This window comes from Lolium rigidum, chromosome 6 (genome assembly GCF_022539505.1).
Source record: "Lolium rigidum isolate FL_2022 chromosome 6, APGP_CSIRO_Lrig_0.1, whole genome shotgun sequence".
NCBI classification, from domain to species: domain Eukaryota; kingdom Viridiplantae; phylum Streptophyta; class Magnoliopsida; order Poales; family Poaceae; genus Lolium; species Lolium rigidum.
In genome coordinates this window covers 166759692-166780094 of record NC_061513.1, presented here as the reverse complement: position 1 = coordinate 166780094, position 20403 = coordinate 166759692, and the positions used below count along the sequence as shown (strand labels likewise).

Genomic DNA, 20403 nt, shown 5'->3' with positions numbered 1-20403 from the left:
GACCAATTTTATGCCACGGATGGGTCACCACAGTCCATTTAAGTCAGGCCGCTAGGCTGCGGTTTCATCATGTCCTTCCGTGAGACTTCAGGGAAGAACAGCGCAATCAAGCGGGCCAATGCAAATGGACCGACGTTGTCGTCCGCGCACGGAAGGACGGCAAGGCCCTCGTACACAAAGATACCACCAGAAGCTAGCTGCCTTGCTCGACGTGCGCAAGCAACGGCATACTTGTGCTCTGCTTTTTGTGTGCCCGCTCGTTACACTTCTTTATGAAAAGATGAGATCTTTACTTACAATATGGCAGTATGAGAAAACTGCTTCCATAACTTTTTATCAGCGCAAACATGGCATCTTTATTGTTAAAGCAGGCAACAACCATTTCTATAAGGAGTTACAAACTTAACAAGGAGAACAGCATACAACTAAGACGACCACAAAACGCAAACCAGGTTAGTTCACGAACTGCTGCTTGTTAGCCACCTTTTTGTCATGCACTTGTCTAAAGCAGAAAACCATCCTGTTCTCTATAATCTAAACAACGAAATGTAAAATTCTTCAACACAGAAGCCGGTCGCTATTTTACATCTCATTTCCACAGCTTGACAAACCTGTCATGACTTACTGAGGCAACCTTCCCGGTTGCACTTGATGCTGCTAGGGCTGCAATTAAACCATCATGTGCATTGTTTAAAGTCATGGCGTTCTTCTCTCTGATGTCCCAAAGCTCCAAGGACTGCACGGCAGACAACAACGTAAGCATGCTTACAAAATGATTGACATGTCTGAAGAGATAAGTGAAACTTGCCTCGTAACAACCGATGACGAGCAAAGAAGGGTAAGTTGGGTGGAAAACACATGTTTGGAACTTGTTCCCACTGCAGTTCAGCTCGTGCATAAATTCACCGTCATGTCCAGAAGTAAACGACCATATTCTGACAGCATCTTCACTGACAGAAGCGAGATAGTCACCGGCTGAGTCCCAACAAACTGATTGAATATTCTTCATGTGACCCTGCATACACAAATCAAACTTCCAACTCAACGGTCCACCACCAACATTGGACTACAAGATACTTGCAAGTTCTTTCTTCTTTGAGATGCAAGAAGCGTGCAAGTTAATATAATTAAGGCAAACCATTAAATTGATAAGTACCAATTGAATCATAATAGTTAACATGTTTGATATATGTAGGAGATGCTTATAGCGAAAAAGATAATATTCTGAGTGCGCTCGTCAAACCTTGAAGTTTGTGTACGCTCATGGACATTACCTTGCTCAGTTTGTTCCATAGCAGGTCAGATGGAATTCATGGACCAAGGAACATTATAAGTTTAAAACACTAAAAGTTTCAATTTCACAGAACCTGCTAAGCCTCTCGATTACTGAAACTTGCCAAATGCATCTAGGGAACCTTACTTTTCCATTGTTACCTAGTGACCACAAGATAATCATTATGGTTTTACACTACTGGAGTAACTGAAGACATGGCGTAGCATAAATTGCACACTTGCGAATATGAGAGGTTTTAAGTGCATCCTTAAATGCTCTCAACACATACTGGAGCTGATCTTGGTAACGAACCTGTAAAGGGCTTCTACAAGCATGCTGTGTCTCCCCGTCCAGTATGTAGATAGCCTTCTCTGATGCAGCTGCTAGATATTTTCCCTTGCGAGGTTGAAATCTCATTTGAGTAGCACCTCCCTGTGAAGATAACAATATAATAATAGGAAACAAAAGCAACCACCAGAAATTAATTGTTCGAGGAAAAGACCGGCAAATGAAAATTAGAACCCATACCTTAAAGACCTTAACACAGGTCAGGCAACTACCATTATTTATGCTCCAACTGCGGACTTCCCCATCACTATCGCAAGAGCAAATAATATCCTCTTTATTCGGATGAAAATCAAGTGACATAACAGATGCTGAATGACCCGTGAAAGTACGGAGTGAATAGTCAGTCTGCAGAGAGTCAAATCGGTTAGTCGCCACACCCTAAGATTGGAGCAGTTTCTAGTGCAATGTCACTGTAAAATAAATACATCGCAAACAAGAAAAGAAATGCTAAGGGGTATACATTGTCGGCATCCCAAACCCGTACGGTTTTGTCGAAGGAAGATGTAGCAAGGCGGGACATGCTTGGGCTAAATCGAACATCAGTTATCAAAAAGGAATGCTCTTCTAACGAAGATTTAGGCTTCAGGGAATCTGTACACCATAAAACAACCTGCAGAACAGCAAGTGTGTGATTGACTGTTCTGAAAACGATCAAAATAGTTACTACTGCATCAACAACCACACCTTTTTATCATGACCTCCAGTAGCAAGCAATTTACCGTCGGATGAGAAGTGGCAACAAACAACTTTATGTGCACTTGCACGTGCTTTTGCAACCTCGGAGAAGCCAAACCCTGTGACAAACAGATCTTAAAATATTTTTTGCCGCTAGCAAGATAGTTGCAAATAAACAGAAGCTCCTCGTATATGGCCAACACAAATAACAATGTGAAGTTTGCCAATATAAAGGACAAAGTGGTGCATCTTTAGGGGTAGATTTTATGTCAAGATATTATTGCTGAGAAAATTGGACAGTTCACCAAACTGGCATGGTTGTACCACAGGTCCATAAACTTACTAATCTGATTACGACTAGGTATCTGAAAAGTAATTTCGAAGATCAACAACTCAAGCAAGTGACACAACCGTGCAAGTTCAGCAAGTTGTACTGGGATTTTTTCGCTTTATTTATCATGTAAACCAATGTAGAGAACCAATTCCAAAAAAGAAATAAGAGAATGGCTAAAGAGTACTCGAACAAGGAATGTGAACATTGTGCCTAAAATAGACATAACAATGTGGGCTATTTATCAGACTGCTTATCCTCAGGTTCACAGATCATACAGATTAAAGTCGACAAGGACAATGATATCAACAGGAATAAAATGCATATACCTTTACTGGCATCCATGCAGCGTCCTAAGGAATCCCTGGGATCCATGTCATCCTGTGACAGAAAAGATTCAACATTTTCATCTAAGCCTTCTTCCAGCAAACGGTCCACATCACCCTGCAATGAAGCTTTTGTTATCATACTGCCTAAACAAAAAAAAATCGTTGTCCAAAAACAAATTTACATCAAAATATATGTATACCAGCGGGTTTGCGGTAGATGTCAAGCTTCCGGTGCCATCAGAGCCAAACATTACCAAGGGTTTTGCCGAAACACCGTTCTGCTGAAGTTGTGGTACTGGCATCGGGTCTCCTGGTGTATGAGTGGAAGGTGTTGAGGGTGCAGAACCTGGAGACGGGCCACCAGTATTTGCGGTTCCTGAACTATTAGCTCTACCCGAGGAAGAGCCAGGCTTCTTTCTTTTCTTCGTTGTCTGAACCACAAACAGCATTGTTTATGTACATGAACCGCTTCAATAATCCAAAGCAGCAGGAAGCAAAAAAAGAGGAACTTAAATTTTGCTGCTAATGCTAGTAGCCAACAATAGAGGTATCACCAGTCTCTTTTTTACACATTTTCTAGTTTGCTACGATTTTTTACACATTTTCTTGTCAACATATTGCGTTTCTCAGGTGTTATATGAGCACTAATATCAAATTGCATTTAAACAAGTACGAAAGCACCAATTTCTGCATACATAGATTTTTATCAGTTACTGGCAAAAAAAAACCACTGGTGAGAAAAAGCTCCATCAGCAAACAAAAAATGGAAGATCAATAGTAACAGTGACGGTTAAAACTCAGTTGAGCTAGTGTGGAGAAAGGAATACAATTGTATGCTATCTAGAAGACGGATAGTGGATCTAGGGGAGCCAAGATAACAACAAAGGTGTAGGCATGGCCAGATCCTGTACCACACCAAATACTTAGCTTGGTTAGACTTCCCACTTTAAACAGAAAAAACATGAGATCCAAATTTCAAATTTTATTCTATTTTGTGAAAATACATTATCAGGAAAGAGAAAAAAAAGCAGCCTCAATAAACTTGACTCAAGAAAGTTCTAATTATTCTATAAATTCATATGAATTTATTACTAATGCTATTTCTTCTGTAAGTCTAGCTATCTTTGGTTTATTCATAGCATATATCTTGTATGGATCCCGTTATTCTTTTTTTTCAGAATTTGGATTTAATAAATTCCTTTTACGAGGAAAGTCCAAAAAAATACTTTTTTAGATCAAGTAAAAAGAAAGATATACAGTTGGTCATATAATCGCAGTTATATGGATGACGTGAAAAAAAGTTATCATCCCACTCAGATCATATGTATACTATGAAGAGTAGGATGTCAGTTTTAATGTTTAATGCAAAATGAACACAAAACTTGCATACCACAAAACTTACTTGATCAGTGCCCCCGAAAGAATTTGGAATGCCCCCATCAACAGGCATATTTCCAGTTCCTGGCTTTTCTTGTTGGAGAAGCTGGTTCGAGCTTTGAGACTGCTGACTGGAGACAGCTTGATGTTGCTGATGTTGGCTATTGCTTTGCTGTTGTAGTAGTTGTTGCTGTTGCTGCTGGTGGTGTGCATTAGCAATTTTCTTCTACTAAACAGAAAAAATCGATATAAGAACATGGCAGCGGAAAAAAGAGCTAGAACACTAACCAAAAGGCATAGCTACAGGCAAAGGTAAATATAACATAACCTAGGTCATCTTCTATGCAAGAAGGAAGCATACAGATAAGATCAGAATCAAACTGAGTTAGAAAATAGAGAACTGTGAATTAATACCATGATAGTATACATTCAGGAATTAGAAAATCCATGTTAGGCTTAGTCGTAATGTACAACCATCATCACCAAAGGTAAGTGGAACCGTGATTAAGAGCTAGAGTTGGAAGACTACAACTTGCGAACTCGCAGTTGCGTAGAGTGGAGCGAGGTGACAAAGGATTCAGAAGCCAGACTGTATGTGGAGGTAGAGGAAAAGGATCTCTTCTTCTATTAATACTGGAAAAGAAGTAAACAGATGTTGGAAAGGAACAGAGCCAAAGATGTTTTTCACAGCACACAACGAGACCACATGCGGGCCGTGCAGCCCATACTCAAGACTCATGTTGGTCAAATATAACTAGTCTAGTCACTTCAGCTACAAATATATAAAAAAAATCCGTTGTAAAGCATGAGCACGTTGCTAGTCCGATTAACATTTTGAGTTGTCTTTGCACTACTGAAACATTGGCCATACTATGTCCAGCACCTTATGAAGAATTAGATGTTTAAGCAGTCAGTTAAAATGGAAAATACAAATAATCGCATTCATTGTTTTGTGTTTACAACTGGCAAAATACGATTTAGTCAACAAAAATACATTACGATGGTTGACTTGGCTCTAACAGTTTTAGGACATGTACAATGTAAGATACTTACAGAGGTGCTTAGAAAAATAAATCGTTTTTTAAAGCATTGTTGCTTAAAATTACTAGGTAGACATCTAACTAGGCACCTCTCCTATACAAACAAGCGCTTGTGCTCAATAAAAAGCTTGTTTATTCTCATCAGCATTGTACATGGTCTTAGCAATACATGACATCAGAGCACAAAGCGATTTGCTGCTGCAAGGCGCAACAAAATATTAACAACAGTACCTACCAAATTAACATCTTAGTATGTTCATCCGATTACGCTGAGACAGGCAACGTTCTGAAAGAACTGAGACAACATTTGCCAGGATTTTCTATCCTCTACGATCAAAGCTCTCATCTCTCATGTAACGGGAATTGCCTCGTCTCATATGATAAGCACTTGACACAATTGCAAAATGAAGATAAAATTTCCATTTATAAATACTATATTACACCTGTTAGTAAGGAAGATGCTAGAAAATAAGCAATCAGTTAAAACAAAAAAAAACATACCTTTATTAGCATGTCTATATCGCCACCACTTTGACTAGGAGAGCCAATATTTGGAATGATATCACCACCACTTGTTGTCTGCCCATCCCTCCCAAGAACTACATTTCTGTTGTTGAACATCATCCTCAATCTTCTGTTGTCAACATCACTGGATGTTGGAGAAGTCATATTTTGCTGCGCCTGCAACGCAAGCTGCTGCTGTTGTTGTGGAGTCAGAAACTGGATCTGTTGTTGCAATTGATGTTGATTCTGCGCGAAGGTTTTCTGCTGTAAAATTCCAGACCGAAGTTGCTCAAGTCCTGGCTGAAATAAGCAGCATAATGCAAGTGAAAACAGATGTTGAGATTTATCTTATATTTGCTATTTCCATTATTTAGAAAATATATAAATAGCCGTTTGCTCCACAAATTGCTGGCAGTGACATTGTCGGCGATGGCACTACAATTCAACTGTACACAAGCCAAAGGATATGATAACATAAAGGCGAGATCACTATACCATTGCCAAATTGTGAAGAACATGGTCAATATTAAAAGAATCAAATACGAGCATAATATACCAGGTAAACACAAAACAGATGCAACTTTAGTATTTAGATGTTTCCTGTGGTCAGTAAAGGTACTACAGCAAGCACATGGGACTCCGAAAATAACTGCTGCAAAATGTACCAGTTTGCCAAAGTTTAGATTGGGAATCTCAGATTCAATAATAATCAGGGAGCGGTTTCTGGATAATTTTCACCTTAATGATAAAAAAGGATGAATAAAATTCAGAAATTTTATACAGAAATCACTTAGGTCAGAATCTCTCAATAATTTGAACCCTGAACGCACGAATGATAAAGTTGTGCTGGATAACTTAATGTTTACTCATAAATTAAACCTTACCGTGAGTGGCCATCCTTTCAAAGTCAAATTATTTCCAACTTGATTCGATCCTGTTAAAAATGTATCTAAATTAGCATCAGAAAACTGGTCACTCAACTCGATCCTGTTAAAAATGTATCTAAATTAGCATCAGAAAACTGGTCACTCGACTATATTATAAAATTGGAAATATAATACTCCCTCCGAGGAGAGTTCTTTTTTGAAGAAAAAAAATGAAAAATGGTTGATACAAGTAGTGGAGAATAGTAGTTTACAGAAGCAGATAAAAATACTACCTTGTAAACCCATAAATGACCCCTCAGAGCCTGCAACTCTAGGTGTCAAAATAGAATTCATATCTGTCTTCATACTCTGCTGAAGAACATACAAAATAGGATAAGCCAGTTTTTTCTTTACGTACTTCTTGTTTTCACGGTGAGAATGGTTAGATCTGACAGATACCAGATAAACCAGGACACGTCAAGAACTAACCTGAGCATGTCCAGGAAGTTGGGGACTTCTGGCCTGAATTTGTTGCATAGTGCCCGACAAACCACCAATAGAACCATGCAAAATTTGCCTAAATATGGGGAAATGTTAACAAACAAAGAGCAAAGTTACAAAGGCTACTTGATAGTATTCTTATATGGTCTAGTCTATTATATATTAATATTAAAAGCAAGATACGGAGATCTAATATAGAGACATCACGTTAATCCACATAGGATAGAAATAAATATACCGTTGATTTTACTTCTAACGGTTAAGATTTAATAGATCTAAAAGTTATGCAAAATTATTGACACGTGACAACGTTCAAGCATGTTTGGCAGATGTATATAGAAAAGATGAGTAGTCCAACCCAACCCAGTCCTATATATTTCCGTACATATTTGATTGATCGTAGCTTTGAGAAAAAAAATCTTGGCAGATCCGTCTGCCAGGCTACAATGTGCTGGACGCCTTCTTTAGGATGTATGTTTCTACATTCCACATATATTGAAAACTTTACAACCTTCTTTAGGATGTAGGCTTCTACATTCCACATATATTGAAAACATTATAATTGGTGCACATGCAGGATTATTAATGTGTAAAGAGAAGGAAAAAAGAATGGCCAGCCATGCTACCAATTCTAAGTGTGGCATTCAAATGGTGATCGTGTAACTTGTAACAAGTAAACTTAATGGCATCAGCTACTTTTGTATACAAATAATACAATAGTGTACTTCTTTTGTTAAGGAACTTCATAGTTCACAAGTTCAGCAAGTACCCTGGAGATTGTCCACTTGCAGCTGCTTTCAGCAGCGATGTTTCATTTGAATCAAGTAGTTGTCCAGCATTTTCTCCATATCTTTGCTGCAATAGAAGTTTCAATGTTAGAACAAAGTAATCAGAAACGAACATTTCCTAGAGGAGACAACTAAAAGAATTTGGAACAGCAAACTAGCTAACAGTGATACCTTCATTGATGCCTCTTCCAAAGAGTCTCTCCGTGAAGGCAACTTTAACGTCTCCTCATACATTTTTGTCGCCATAACATTTGCAGTGCTATTTTGTCGCATTAAAGGATTGTTTGCAGAAAGTCCGCTTGAAGCACCATTAAGAAGATGAGAACTCTCTCTACGTTGCTGCTGTTGTTGTTGCTGCTGTTGCTGCTGGTGGAGCTGTTGCTGTTGTTGCTGCTGCTGCTGCTGATGTTGTTGCTGCTGCTGATGTTGCTGCTGCTGCTGCTGCTGCTGCTGCTGTTGCTGTGCGGCCCTTTGTAACAACATTTGTTGCATTTGCATCTGCTGTGGTTGCTGCTGCTGCTGCTGCCGCTGCTGTTGAGGCAGCTGCTGCTGCTGTTGCTCCCGTGCTTTCATTAGTTGAGTCTGAAAGAGTGCAGCACATAGTAGCTAAATTACTACCACCAATTAAGGAGAAAAGATGCTCCACACTCGTAGCTATTGATGCAAAACAAAATCATGATTCTATAAAGCGGTTAGTTAGATCATTAAGTAACAAATCACCCTCCACAAGCGAAAAAAATGGACAACAAATTAAGAAGGTAACTTTAATTTGTAAAATAAAATATATGTTATGGACAGCGAAACTACCCAGCTATAGTGAATCTAGCACATGCAACAAGAGGTTGAAGAGTTGAATGTTACTTAACAGTAACAGAGAACGAATAAAAAAAATTGTAGTGAACCAAAAAGACCTTGCAGGCCTAGCAAACTAAACTTGGTAAGGTTCCCCATCAATTTATAGGTCACATAGGATCTCTTCATATGAAATTTCTTTGGTAGATCATTTGAAGAAAGCAAAACAGAATATAAACAACGGTGCAGCACTGTGGACACAGGAGGTGACTAAATTAACATGCCTTTGACCATTTAAAGTTTTTTCCATAGAAGGATAAACAAATGCTGTAAATACTTACCTCAATATATGAAGCCGCAACATCTGAATGCTTCTCATTTGTTCTTGCTATGAATATATCCCAAAAGACTGACCACCACTCGAAAAGAAACCCACCGGGTGCATCAATTGCTGCAAGGAAGCACAGCCTAGAGAGTAAGCAGTAGTCTTTACAAACAAAAAAAAAATAAAGGAAAGGTGTTGCAAAAAACATGACAAACACATACCAACTGGATCTGAAGAGACCTTCCCTTCTGCTTGGAAGGCCTTTGCAGTTGCCTGCAAATTTCTCTTCATAAAATAGTCGTATATGTAAACATCTAGCCTGTTTCACCAAAGCAGTCAAATATTTAGTCCTCAGGGTGAAGGTTAAATACATTTAAGATATGCAACTATCCAATCATAACTACAATAGCGTCCGTACAAGTAGTATGACGAAGAAGCAGCTTGTGCATAAAACGTTAAGGCTTTTATGGCACGTTTATGCTGCATCAACGTATATTCATTTGTCTCTTCAGCGTCTAATTTGTCGCTTAGCAAATCATCACGTAGAGTGATCCTAAATGCCAGCGTTCAGCTTTCAACATATTTTCATGCACTTGTATCCTACGCGCAAGAAACGCTTCGGTTCGCTAGTTGCTTTCCACGAAACACCGTGCATATCACGAAAGCATTAGTAGCTCTAGCTCCCAGAAGCAGAACAAGATATTTCAGCTACTTAATCATATAAACCACGCGAAGCGCGAACGTGACCTCAGATCTATCCATCCGTATCTACAAGGAATCAGGTAATTCGCCGGTACTCCCTTCCATACCTACTCCCCCGGTAGCGACAAAACAATAAAAGGCTGAACGGATCGAATAAACCAAATCGTACTCCCTTGTCGCATATCCATAATAGCTAGGTCAACCGATACTACCGGTATTTCAAATCTCATCGACAGATTACGCTGGTGTGCTCAAATCCCCAAACACGGTCTCTGATATTTGGGAGAGATCACCACGACAAATCATCCCTGGAGTGTCATAACATCGGGAACCCTAAGCCACCAACTCAAAACAGTAGGTTCTCCCACTAGGGGAACAAAGCTCAAACCAAACCCGCACTAAAAAAAGAGGTCCCGCGAAACCCTAGCGGCCAAATACCGCCCACCACGGCTCTCCTCCCCCTGCTAGCTCAGTTCAAACTCCGTAGCCCCTCCCGTGACCCTAGCTCGAGTAATCGCCACCCGGAGGACGCAACAGTCAAGCACAACGCCCGCCCTGCCAACAAAACATGATTCACGAATCAACAGAATGGATACAACGGAAATCAAATCCTCACATCTTATCGGCCTCCCAGTTCGTCTGCGACATGGCTACCGTCGGCGCCCCGCCCGGCCTCCCTTCCTCCGCCCGCGAGAAGAGCTAGCTCCGGCAACGCCTGGGCCACCAACGCCCACGCAGCCACCAGGCGGTGGATGGAGAGGCGAGTTGCGCGAGACGAGGAGAGGCGGAGGGGAGGGACCCGAGGCGGAACCCTAGAGGTTTGGATGGCGGAGGGGAGGGAGGCGGCGGCGGCGGCGAGAGAGATGCGCGATGACCGGGTGAGAAGTGAGAGCAGATTGGAAATTTGCAGTTTCAGCGGCGCGAGGTGTGCAGTGCGGAAGAGGAGAAGAAAAGGAAGGGAATAGAAACGCCAGGGGGGTCCACGGGTTACATATTTGCCGCTACGGCTGTACGCTATTTATTACTCCTACTACTTGCCTTGCGAATTCGCTGGAAAGGAGAAGAAAAAGTGCATTGCGTACGCATGCCACTATTGTACCGGAGTACAGTACATCGTTTGCATTTTCACGGGTATACCTTTGCCTACTTTGAACGTACTTCACATTTGTTACCACTATTGCATTTTCCCAAGTTGGTCCACTGCCCACCATCGTTGACCAAGGTTGATGTACTTTGTTGTTGAAATTTGGCACATCCGACTTTACCAGCTATGTGAGTCTGTCTTTGCATATAATGACCTATCTTTTTAGTTTTTTCATCTAACAAAGATATAAATGAAACTGCATCGCGTGGAAGTAGGGGCACGGTTGACCAAGTTGGCACCAGAACTGTTCATTCCACTCGCTAGACCATCTCACCACATACACAGCCCGGCTTACAGTTTTAAGTAATAGATTTGTTTTTCTCACAGTTTATTTTGAAAAGGTACTGCATTTCTCAATCATATTAACACACTAAGGAAAACAGGAAAATATATCCAAAAAATCAAACTAATAAAACAACCACGAGTATTTACGGATGGACGAGCAACTAGGTGGAGTTTACACAACTGGATAGGCATTGTATCCTTCACCCTGATTGGATGGTATAATTTGGTCCATTTGGAAAGAGGTGTTTTAAGGCAAAATTATCCCAGTTTTGTCATTTGTCATCCTATAGCATCCTTGAAAGTCTAGGGAGTGTGTATGTTTCAAATTACCCAAATCATCCTCATATTGGTACAGTCAACCATGCAGTCTATGTTTCATGGTGCAATATTGTGGAAGCCAGTCGAGTACGTGGCTGGAATGTGGCGGTGTTAAAGGAAAAATGGGTTGGTCCAGAGACGAAAGTTCGTAAAAGATACTATAGTACATGGGAACATTGGTAGAAGATGTGTAGCCGTCTAGGCATGTCATGAGCATGTTCGTTATTTGTATCCTACGCTTAACAACTTGGCAAGCAACTATTCCTTGTTTTACATTGTACTCATGTAAATTTCTCTTCATTTCAATTGCCTGTGATGAGGACATCTCGTGGAAAATGAGATGCATATATATATGACCCCTTACGAAAACTTGTCCTCAAATTGTATCATATGCAATCCAAATATTTAGCGTCACGTGGCCATGCAAATACATGTGCACTACCATATGGCGTGACGCGGACATCCACATTGGCACCACTCAGACAAACACAAGGTGGTTCCAAATTACAAAAATATGTAACCAGGGTACAAAACTCGTGCCAACGAGTACGAACAAGCACATTCCTTATCTTCTCTTTGAAATGCGTAGTTTCCACCAAGTCAAAACGGATTGCGTCTAACTAAAGCTTGTACGCGAAAATGGAAGATTCTTACTTGAGTGAGGGTCGTGTGTGTTATTTATTTTATGTAATCTATGTGTCAAATAGATCCAACCAACGAACGTATAACACTTGATGATTAGACAATGTGAGTTTCTAAATCTGAGAAACCACCGTAGTGCCATATTTGGATCACAATCCTATAAAATCAAGTCAAACGATCTGAGATTGAAACAACATAAGGCCAAGAGTGTCAACGGGTATCTCAAATGCTCTAAATTCAATCTCAGCACATCTTGAAATGAATTGTCGCGCGAGAACAAGGAACTCGTTTCCTCTACAGAACATCCAGGCCATTCGAGTTAGATCATTTGGTTCCAGCTCTTGGTCATATGTGTTGTGCCCTGTGCACTAAGTGGGTCACCTGTAGTTTACATAGTATCACATCCCAAAACTTACTACACTCGCGATCCAGACTATAAATATCCATCACGACCTTCTAATTGGGGTTTTATTTGGTTTAGATATGAAGAGGTTGCCCATTTTACTAAGTTTTGTTCCTACATCACCAAATGGTTTGGGAGTTTTGCGAGTTAGTTCTTGCTCCTTTGTACATCTATAGAAATAAATATTCCATTTACTCTTAGGTACACATTTGTCAATGGCATTAGATCTTCATCTAGGCTTTACTGATTATATATTGTTGCGTTCATGAAGATCGTCAACCTTGCACACAGATTGAAAGTACCAAAGAGGACGACTAGAGAGGGGTGAATAGATGCCTAGAAAATTTAATTCTTTCCTTACAAATTTGAGCATCAACACAATAATATAGGTTCTCTAGGTGAGAGTAACTTATATGATAAGATACAAGCAGCTTCACAAGATTTAAAAAAAAATCGGTCTAGTAGAAAATAAGTAAAGATTTATAGATAATCACACAATGAAGACAAGGATGTATCCCAAAGTTCAAACTTTCGACGTGTTAATCTCCGTTGAAGAGGTGTGGTGGCACAATACCTACTCTATATTTTCTAATAAAATCAATAAGATAACAAGATCTAAACACTAGGGAGAAAGATCTTGAAGGTTTGAGCTCATGCAACAATGGACGAGAGAAGAAAAACGTCTTTCACATTTGTTGGGAAGAAGGTTCTCTATATAGTAGCTCACTAAAATCAAACCATTACTTGTCGTTTTGTGCGATGCCCAGCACTTCCAGGGATGGAGGAACTTCCAGTCGGATGTTATGGGCCACTTCTGGCCCAACATATGTTGTGGAAGTTGGTTTGGGAGGGTAGGAACAACCGATCCCGAAACTTCCAAGTGTATTACAAGGCCACTTTTGGGATCATCTAGAGAGATGTGCCACACTAGGAGCATTGGTACAACGCACAAACTCTAGAATTTCTGCCCGACACTTCCAGGCCTTGGAATGTGTAACAAGATAAATCATCATGCATTTCTTGTTTGTTCTTTGTCTCGCCTCCTCTATTTCACATTATAGAAGTGTTAAATTAATATTTATGGGATGCTACGATATATACATCAAAGGACATCTCTGGGGAGTTCCCACATAGAGGCGCGACATGCACAACCCATGAGGCCAGGGGCGGAGCCAGGCCCAGGGCAACAAGGGTCATGGCCCGGGGCGCTGGGAAAATTTCTCCATAGTACTGTACTACCGAAGAAATAATTCGGCCCGGGGCGCAGGCCAGGTCAGCCCAACTCGACCGAGCGAGCAAGGCTCGTTTCGCCTCCGATCTCGATGTAGGCCGCTCGCTGTTGCCGTGATCCCGTAGGCCCGTACGCTACTACGCCCGTACACCTAGGGGTACCCGTCGCTGGGAGCCGCCGCCACGCTTCCACGCGGCCACGCCCACGCCGGCCGCCTTGCCGGTTTTCGCCGCACGCCACCTCCCGTCATTCCGCCTCTGGCCTCCGGCATTGTTGTACAGGCCGCCGTTCAATTTCTCGCTCGGTTGCTGCTCGTCTCAACTAGGTAACATGTTGTTATAGTAGAAGATATGTATTGGGAAGTGTAAATAGAAGGTGAATAAATATGGTTTAACAATTGTTTATGATTGATGTCTTGTTTAGGAACAAAAGATGAAGATATATTTTTCACTGATTTTAACAGCGAATGCATCAACAAATCCTCAATCCGAACATCAAGACTATGAACATTATCAAGACTGAGTCGAGGAATAAAATGGGCGATGATTGGATAAATTATAAGACGGTATGCTATATTGTTTTACTCTATCAACAATATATGATAATATTTTATATCATTTTCAAGGATATAGATCACGAAGATGAATTTTACCTCATCATTTTGGTGAGATTTCATATTTGAGGTTATGTCACATAGAATTGATACCGTAAATTATCTCTCTCCTATGTGGCATGTTTGCTCAAACAAGCTCCAATTTGCTTAAATGGCTTCATTGCTAATATCTTTGTGGATCTTATTTGTGAAAGTTTTTCTTGGCATGGTTTTTCACAATGTATCCCTTAATACATTTTTGTAAAACCATGTGCTTCAAGTCATACTATTAATTGCTTTGCATATTGGTATGAATACTATTAATTGCCTTGCATGTTGGTATGACTAAATGAAGCTATCAAGAAACTATCTTTGCATGATGGTTAACTCTTATCTTTTACCATATACTTTGTTCATTGTAAATATGATCTTATGTATACTTACAAACTACCACCGGGAAATATTTCCTAATACCTCTTGTCCTAGGACAATTGGTAATCAATTATGAGGTAGATATTTATTGATCATATCTACATTGGCTCTTGTATTTATATTGCCTTATTTATTACCATGGATTTGTTGTGCTTTGACTCCCATGTGTCTTCCTTGCATCTTATGGATCTAAGTTGTCTATTCAAACTTTCTTAGCATTGTTAGAAGGTATAGGTAGCGTGATGATCCTAGTTTTGTGCATTTTGTATTCATATAAAAAATCCTAGATAATGCACCAAACTTGGGGGAGCTCTTCTATATTATTAGAATGCTTAACATCTCTTGATCTTTATCAAAAATTTGGTTTTGGGAGACACAAAATTTACTTTTTGGTACTTTGTGCCATCATAAAAAAATTCGAGGGTTTGGTTTATTTGTTGGAACCTTGCTCTCTTGGGAGTTGGTTATCTCATTCCTTTGTGCTTAGGCTTAATTAGCTTCTTATAATGAGATAAGTCTTTGGAGTCAATCTTGTGTTGATTTGATTCTTTGATATAATTTGGGCAACCATTGTCTCTTGATTTATTTGGTGTTTTGTCCAAATTGTATCTTACTTTGGTTCTTGAAAGTATTGTGCATGCATATTTAATATATGTATATCTTATGGCATGTGTCACTTTCTTTGATCCAATATATAGGGTAAACTCCATCAAATCCTAATTTGATTAAGATGTGCATGAAATTCAATTTCATATCTATATGCACATAGTATTGTGGAGTTTGTCCTATATTTTGTAGTGTGTCTAACTACTTCGGACCCAATTAGTTTGGGGACCATTTTGGTACTTACCTTTGTGTTAGGTACAATGGATATGCATTGGATGTTTGTCTCACTCTTGGAAAGAAGTGGTGACTCAATGGTAACTTGAGGCAAGTTAGGATGGTCAACGAACACATATCTACTACATCCACACCAATGCTATCTTGGTAACAAGTATCTTCTCATGCATACTTTTCTTGTATCCAACCTTATGGTTGCATCTTGGCATGAATCTCTTGATTTGCAAATGTTGTGCTTCTTGCAAAAGTCTTAATGAAACCTCTTTATTGTGAATGTGAGTAATTTGAGATGAGTGCATTTGTTGGGAAGTATTTTAAATCATGCTCATGATTCATCCATCCCAACTATGCCTATCTAGCAATTTTGTTGCATATCAATTCCTCAAGACTCTCACATGTGCAATATAGATGAAAGTGCAAATTTAGTTACTTCCTTTGGTATCCCCGTTTGTGATACTTGTTGCCTTTCTCAAATGCATCCCAACTATCTTCTATCCCTTGTTGATATTTGTGATGTATTTTAGTTGTTTGTGGTTTGAAGTTCATGAATGTACAATAAGATAAAATTGAGCATTTGGCCATGCTATTAAGCAAAAATTCTTATTGGTATATTGCATGACTTCATCTTGGATATCATACTATTTTTCTTGCGTATCTATTTTGTGTGTGCATGTTTCTTTGTGAATAAATATCTTTGTGATATTGCCCACTTAGAGAAACTTATACACATAAGAGATGATACATCTCCTTTTGATATCTTATTTATTTATTGCGTGTTGATTGGTCATGCTAAGCAATATAATTCATTGAAGACTATGATGATGCTTTTTGCTCATCCTTGTAATAGTCCTATAATATGCTTTATCATGCCTTTCACATATCCTCTTGGTTGAGCCTTTTTATTATGGTGCCTCTTACTTGTTGCTCAACTATTTGTTTGTTGCAAGTGTTTAGCTTACTTTTCTATCTATGATCTATTACAAATGTTTGTGTTTTAAATGAGGGAGTGAGGATTCCATGTTATGCATATTGTATTCAAATGCAACATTTTATTTTATGCATGTACCTTGGGGAGCTTCTTCATTTGATTTAGAACACTATCTTGTGGTGATCATTAGAGTTTGATTCACTTGGTATCTTTTGTTTTTGAATGATATTATGGGAGTGATGATTCCATGTTTGTGCACTTTATACTCCAATGCAAATTGTCTAGTTTTGTGCACAAACCTTGGGGAGCTTCCTCATATTATTTAGAGCAATCTTCTTGATCTTATCATAATATCTATCTTTCTTTTGGTATCCTCTTTGTGGTTCTTTTGGTTGCTTGCTTCATTTGTTAAAGCTTCTTGACTTTGTTATCTTTTTGCAATCTTTGATCCTATCTATAGTGTGATTCCTTCCGAATATTCGTCATTGGATATGTGCATTTGATTCCACTCAAATTATGAGAAATGCACACGCTATGGAGGAACTCTCACTATATTGGCCTTCTAAATTTTTCACCCATTTCGGCAATTGGTGCCAATGGGGGAGAAGTTTGGAGGGTTTAAGGGAATTTGGTTATGTCTTTGCTTTGTGCTTAAGCATGTGCATTTATTGCATTGCATCTTGTTGCTTTACATAGTTAAATATTTAGAGGAAACTCCACTAGGCTTTGAATGCCAATATATGCAATGAAAGTCAAGATCATTCACACATGCATATATTATGGGGGAGTTTGCTCTATATATTCGACTTATTTGTTACTTCAATTCCTTATATAAACCCTCTCAAAGAGATTGTCATCAATTACCAAAATGGGGGAGATTGCAAGTGCATGGAGCCCCATGTGTGGTTTTGGTAATTAATGACAATCCTTATGGACTAATGTTTGCATTGAGTTATATTTGTAGGAGTTGTCCATAGGCAATTCTTGAACCATATGTTGGCTTCAAGGTTGCAATAAGAAGAATTTGATGAAGGATATCAAGTGTCAAGTATGTCTTGAAGATGAAGATGAAGTGAGCCCTCAAGTTACTTCAAGACATCAACATGTTTGTATTAGGTTGCAATAAGAAGAAATCGATGAAGGATATCAAGTGTCAAGTATGTCTTGAAGATGAAGATGAAGTGAGCCCTCAAGTTACTTCAAGACATCAACATGATGAAGAATGAAGAAATGAAGTGCAAGTTCAAGATGAGCCAACTCGAAGAGTTCATAAGCTTGAAGCTTGCCATGGAGAAATGAAGTGCAAGTTCAAAATGAGCCATCTCGAAGAGATCTTTTGCTTGAGTCTTGCCATCCATATGATGATCATGGATATGTGAAGATGCGCCGAAGAAGAAGCTTTCCCATGGTGGATTATGGGGGAGCAATCCACATGGTGGTCATGGTTAAGTGAAGATGCGCCGAAGAAGAAGCTCTCCCATGGTGGTTTATGGGGGAGCAATCTACAAGACTTCGTCAAGCAAGCACAAGCAAGAAAGGCGTTCCATCTTGTTGAGGTCAAGATCGTCGTCATCAAGCTCAAGTGGAATGCGCAAGTATAAGGTTTGCTCTTGATAGGGTTTCTTTCTCACCGGTCTCATAGTGTAGTTGGAGACCGGTTTATAGTTTAGTTGCCGTACTATCAAGAGGGCTCTCGAGTGAGTAACTCGATCGTATCGTTCGGAGAGAGCTCAAACATTTGCATCCTTGCATCATCTTTCTTAGTTGTTATTTGGACCTTATCCATGTGATGTTTTAGAGCTTGTGCTTATTCTCATGACAAGCTCTAGTTCATCGAAAACGGATTTTGCATAGATCACTTGTTGCGTTTTCGAGTTTGGTTCATCATCTTTCTTGGTTATTATTTGTATCTTATCCATGTGATGATTTAGAGCTTGTGCTTATTCTCATGACAAGCTCTAGTTCATCAAGAATGGTTTTTGCACGGGCAACTTGTTGCATTTTCGAGATTGGAGGTTTTACCGGTATGTCTTTTTTAGATAGGTCAAACCTTTCATCATTTGTTTCTATCCTCCCTTGTTGGACTATGATGGTTTCCTGCATGATCTTGTAGAGCTTGTTCCTAGCTCCAAAACAAGCCCAAGATCATCAAAATCGGAGTCCGGATGCTAAAGTTATGCCCGTTTTAGTTTTGGTGTTTCTGCAGTTTGCTAGGCCGGATTTTCCGGGCCGGATTATCCGGGCCGGATATTTCCAAAATATCCGGGGCCCTCGAAATCGGCTAAGGACCAGAAGAAAAGCAGCTCTGGATAGGGGCCGGACATTTGGCCGAATTTTTACCAGGTTTTGTCCCTGAGGCCGGATTATCCGGGGGGGCGGATTATCCGGCCCCAACTTGGGCCGGAATATCCGGCCCTGGTTTTGCCCAACGGCTCGATTTTCTTGGGGGGTATAAATACCCCCCTTCTTCCTCCTTGGGCTTGTGCTTCTCTCACTCTCTCTCTCCTCCATTGTTGAACTAGAGAAGCTTGCACTATCTCTCAATCCCTCCATGATTCTTGCCCCCGTTTGAGGGAAAAGAGAGAGGAGATCTAGATCTACTTTTCTACCAATCAAATCCATCTCTTTGTGAGTGGAACTCTCTAGATCTTGATCTTGGTGTTCTTTGTGAATTCATTTGTTCTTCCTCTCTTATTCCCCCAATAGCTTTTGTAGCTTTGTTGGAATTTGAGAGAGAAGGACTTGAGCATCTTTGTGGTGTTCTTGCCATTGCATTTGGTGCATCGGTTTGAGTTCTCCACGGTGATTCGTGGTAGTGAAAACAATAAGGTTGTTACTCTTGGGTTCTTGGAACCCTAGACGGATTCTAGGCCTTTGTGGCGGTTTGTTGGGAGCCTCCAATTAAGTTGTGGATGTATGCCCCAATCTTTGTGTAAGGCCCGGTTTCCGCCTCGAAGGAAATCCCTTAGTGGAACCGTGACCTAGGCCTTTGTGGCGAGGGTCACCGGAGATTTAGGTGAGGCGCCTTCGTGGCGTTCGGTGTGTGGTGTGAGTACCGCATCTTGGGGTGAGGCCTTTGTGGCGTTGGTGTGCATCGAGCAACAACACCTCAAGGTGAGCCTCTTGTGGCGTTCGGGAGCACTAAGCAACCGCACCTCTCCACCGGAGATTAGCACTCGCAAGAGTGTGAACTCCGGGATAAATCATCGTCTCCCGCGTGCCTTGGTTATCTCTATACCCGAGCTCTTTACTTATGCACTTTACCTTGTGATAGCCATCGTGCTTGAAGTTATATATATCTTGCTATCACATACTTGCTTGTATTGCTTAGCATAAGTTGTTGGTGCACATAGGTGAACCATTGCTTAGAATAAGTTGTTGGTGCACATAGGTGAACAATAGTATATAGGCTTTGGGCTTGACAAAGTAAACGCTAGTTTTATTCCGCATTTGTTAAGCCCATCTCGTAAAAGTTTTAAATCGCCTATTCACCCCCCCCCCTCTAGGCGACATCCGTGTCCTTTTAGGGGTCTGAGAGCTAACTGGAGCCCCAGATATCTGATCGGGAACCGCGCCAACTCACATCCTAGAACACGGGTGGTTCTCTCCTCATCTTCCTGCAATCCACGAATCAGGGTAGCTGACGTCTTTCTGTAGTTGACCTGTAGGCCTGAGGCCTCGCTGAACAGGCCTAGGATCTGTCTCACGGCCAATAGCTCCCTGCTCTCCGGTTTTAG

At 40.3% G+C, this 20403-nt stretch overlaps 1 protein-coding gene across 4 annotated transcripts; it reads right to left on the bottom strand.

Moving 5' to 3' along the window:
- Positions 1–307: 307 nt before the first annotated feature.
- On the bottom strand, positions 308–10565 carry LOC124659814 (transcriptional corepressor LEUNIG-like). Of its 4 annotated transcripts, none has more exons than XM_047197618.1 (18): positions 10468–10565; positions 9371–9468; positions 9166–9275; positions 8204–8614; positions 8014–8099; positions 7233–7320; positions 7037–7115; positions 6762–6811; positions 5875–6177; positions 4359–4559; positions 3157–3387; positions 2957–3071; positions 2306–2415; positions 2082–2231; positions 1802–1966; positions 1586–1705; positions 809–1015; positions 308–736 (listed from the first exon to the last, which is right to left on the bottom strand). In XM_047197618.1, the coding sequence occupies exons 1-18, from the start codon at positions 10497–10499 to the stop codon at positions 590–592; spliced, it is 2703 nt and encodes a 900-aa protein (XP_047053574.1). In that variant the 5' UTR covers positions 10500–10565; the 3' UTR covers positions 308–589. The 4 variants fall into 4 exon arrangements, with proteins under 4 accessions (XP_047053574.1, XP_047053575.1, XP_047053572.1 ...); XM_047197619.1 differs by having other exon boundaries at positions 7037–7112; XM_047197616.1 differs by having other exon boundaries at positions 1586–1966.
- Positions 10566–20403: the final 9838 nt, after the last annotated feature.

Excerpts from the sequence above, each read along its gene's own strand:
- LOC124659814 (XM_047197616.1), bottom strand. The coding sequence starts at position 10,499 with ATGTCGCAGACGAACTGGGAGGCCGATAAGAT. Across the intron at positions 8,100-8,203 it reads TGGAAGAGGCATCAATGAAG|CAAAGATATGGAGAAAATGC; the intron begins GTATCACTGTTA and ends CTTCTATTGCAG. Across the intron at positions 4,560-5,874 it reads ATATAGACATGCTAATAAAG|AAGAAAATTGCTAATGCACA; the intron begins GTATGTTTTTTT and ends TCTGTTTAGTAG.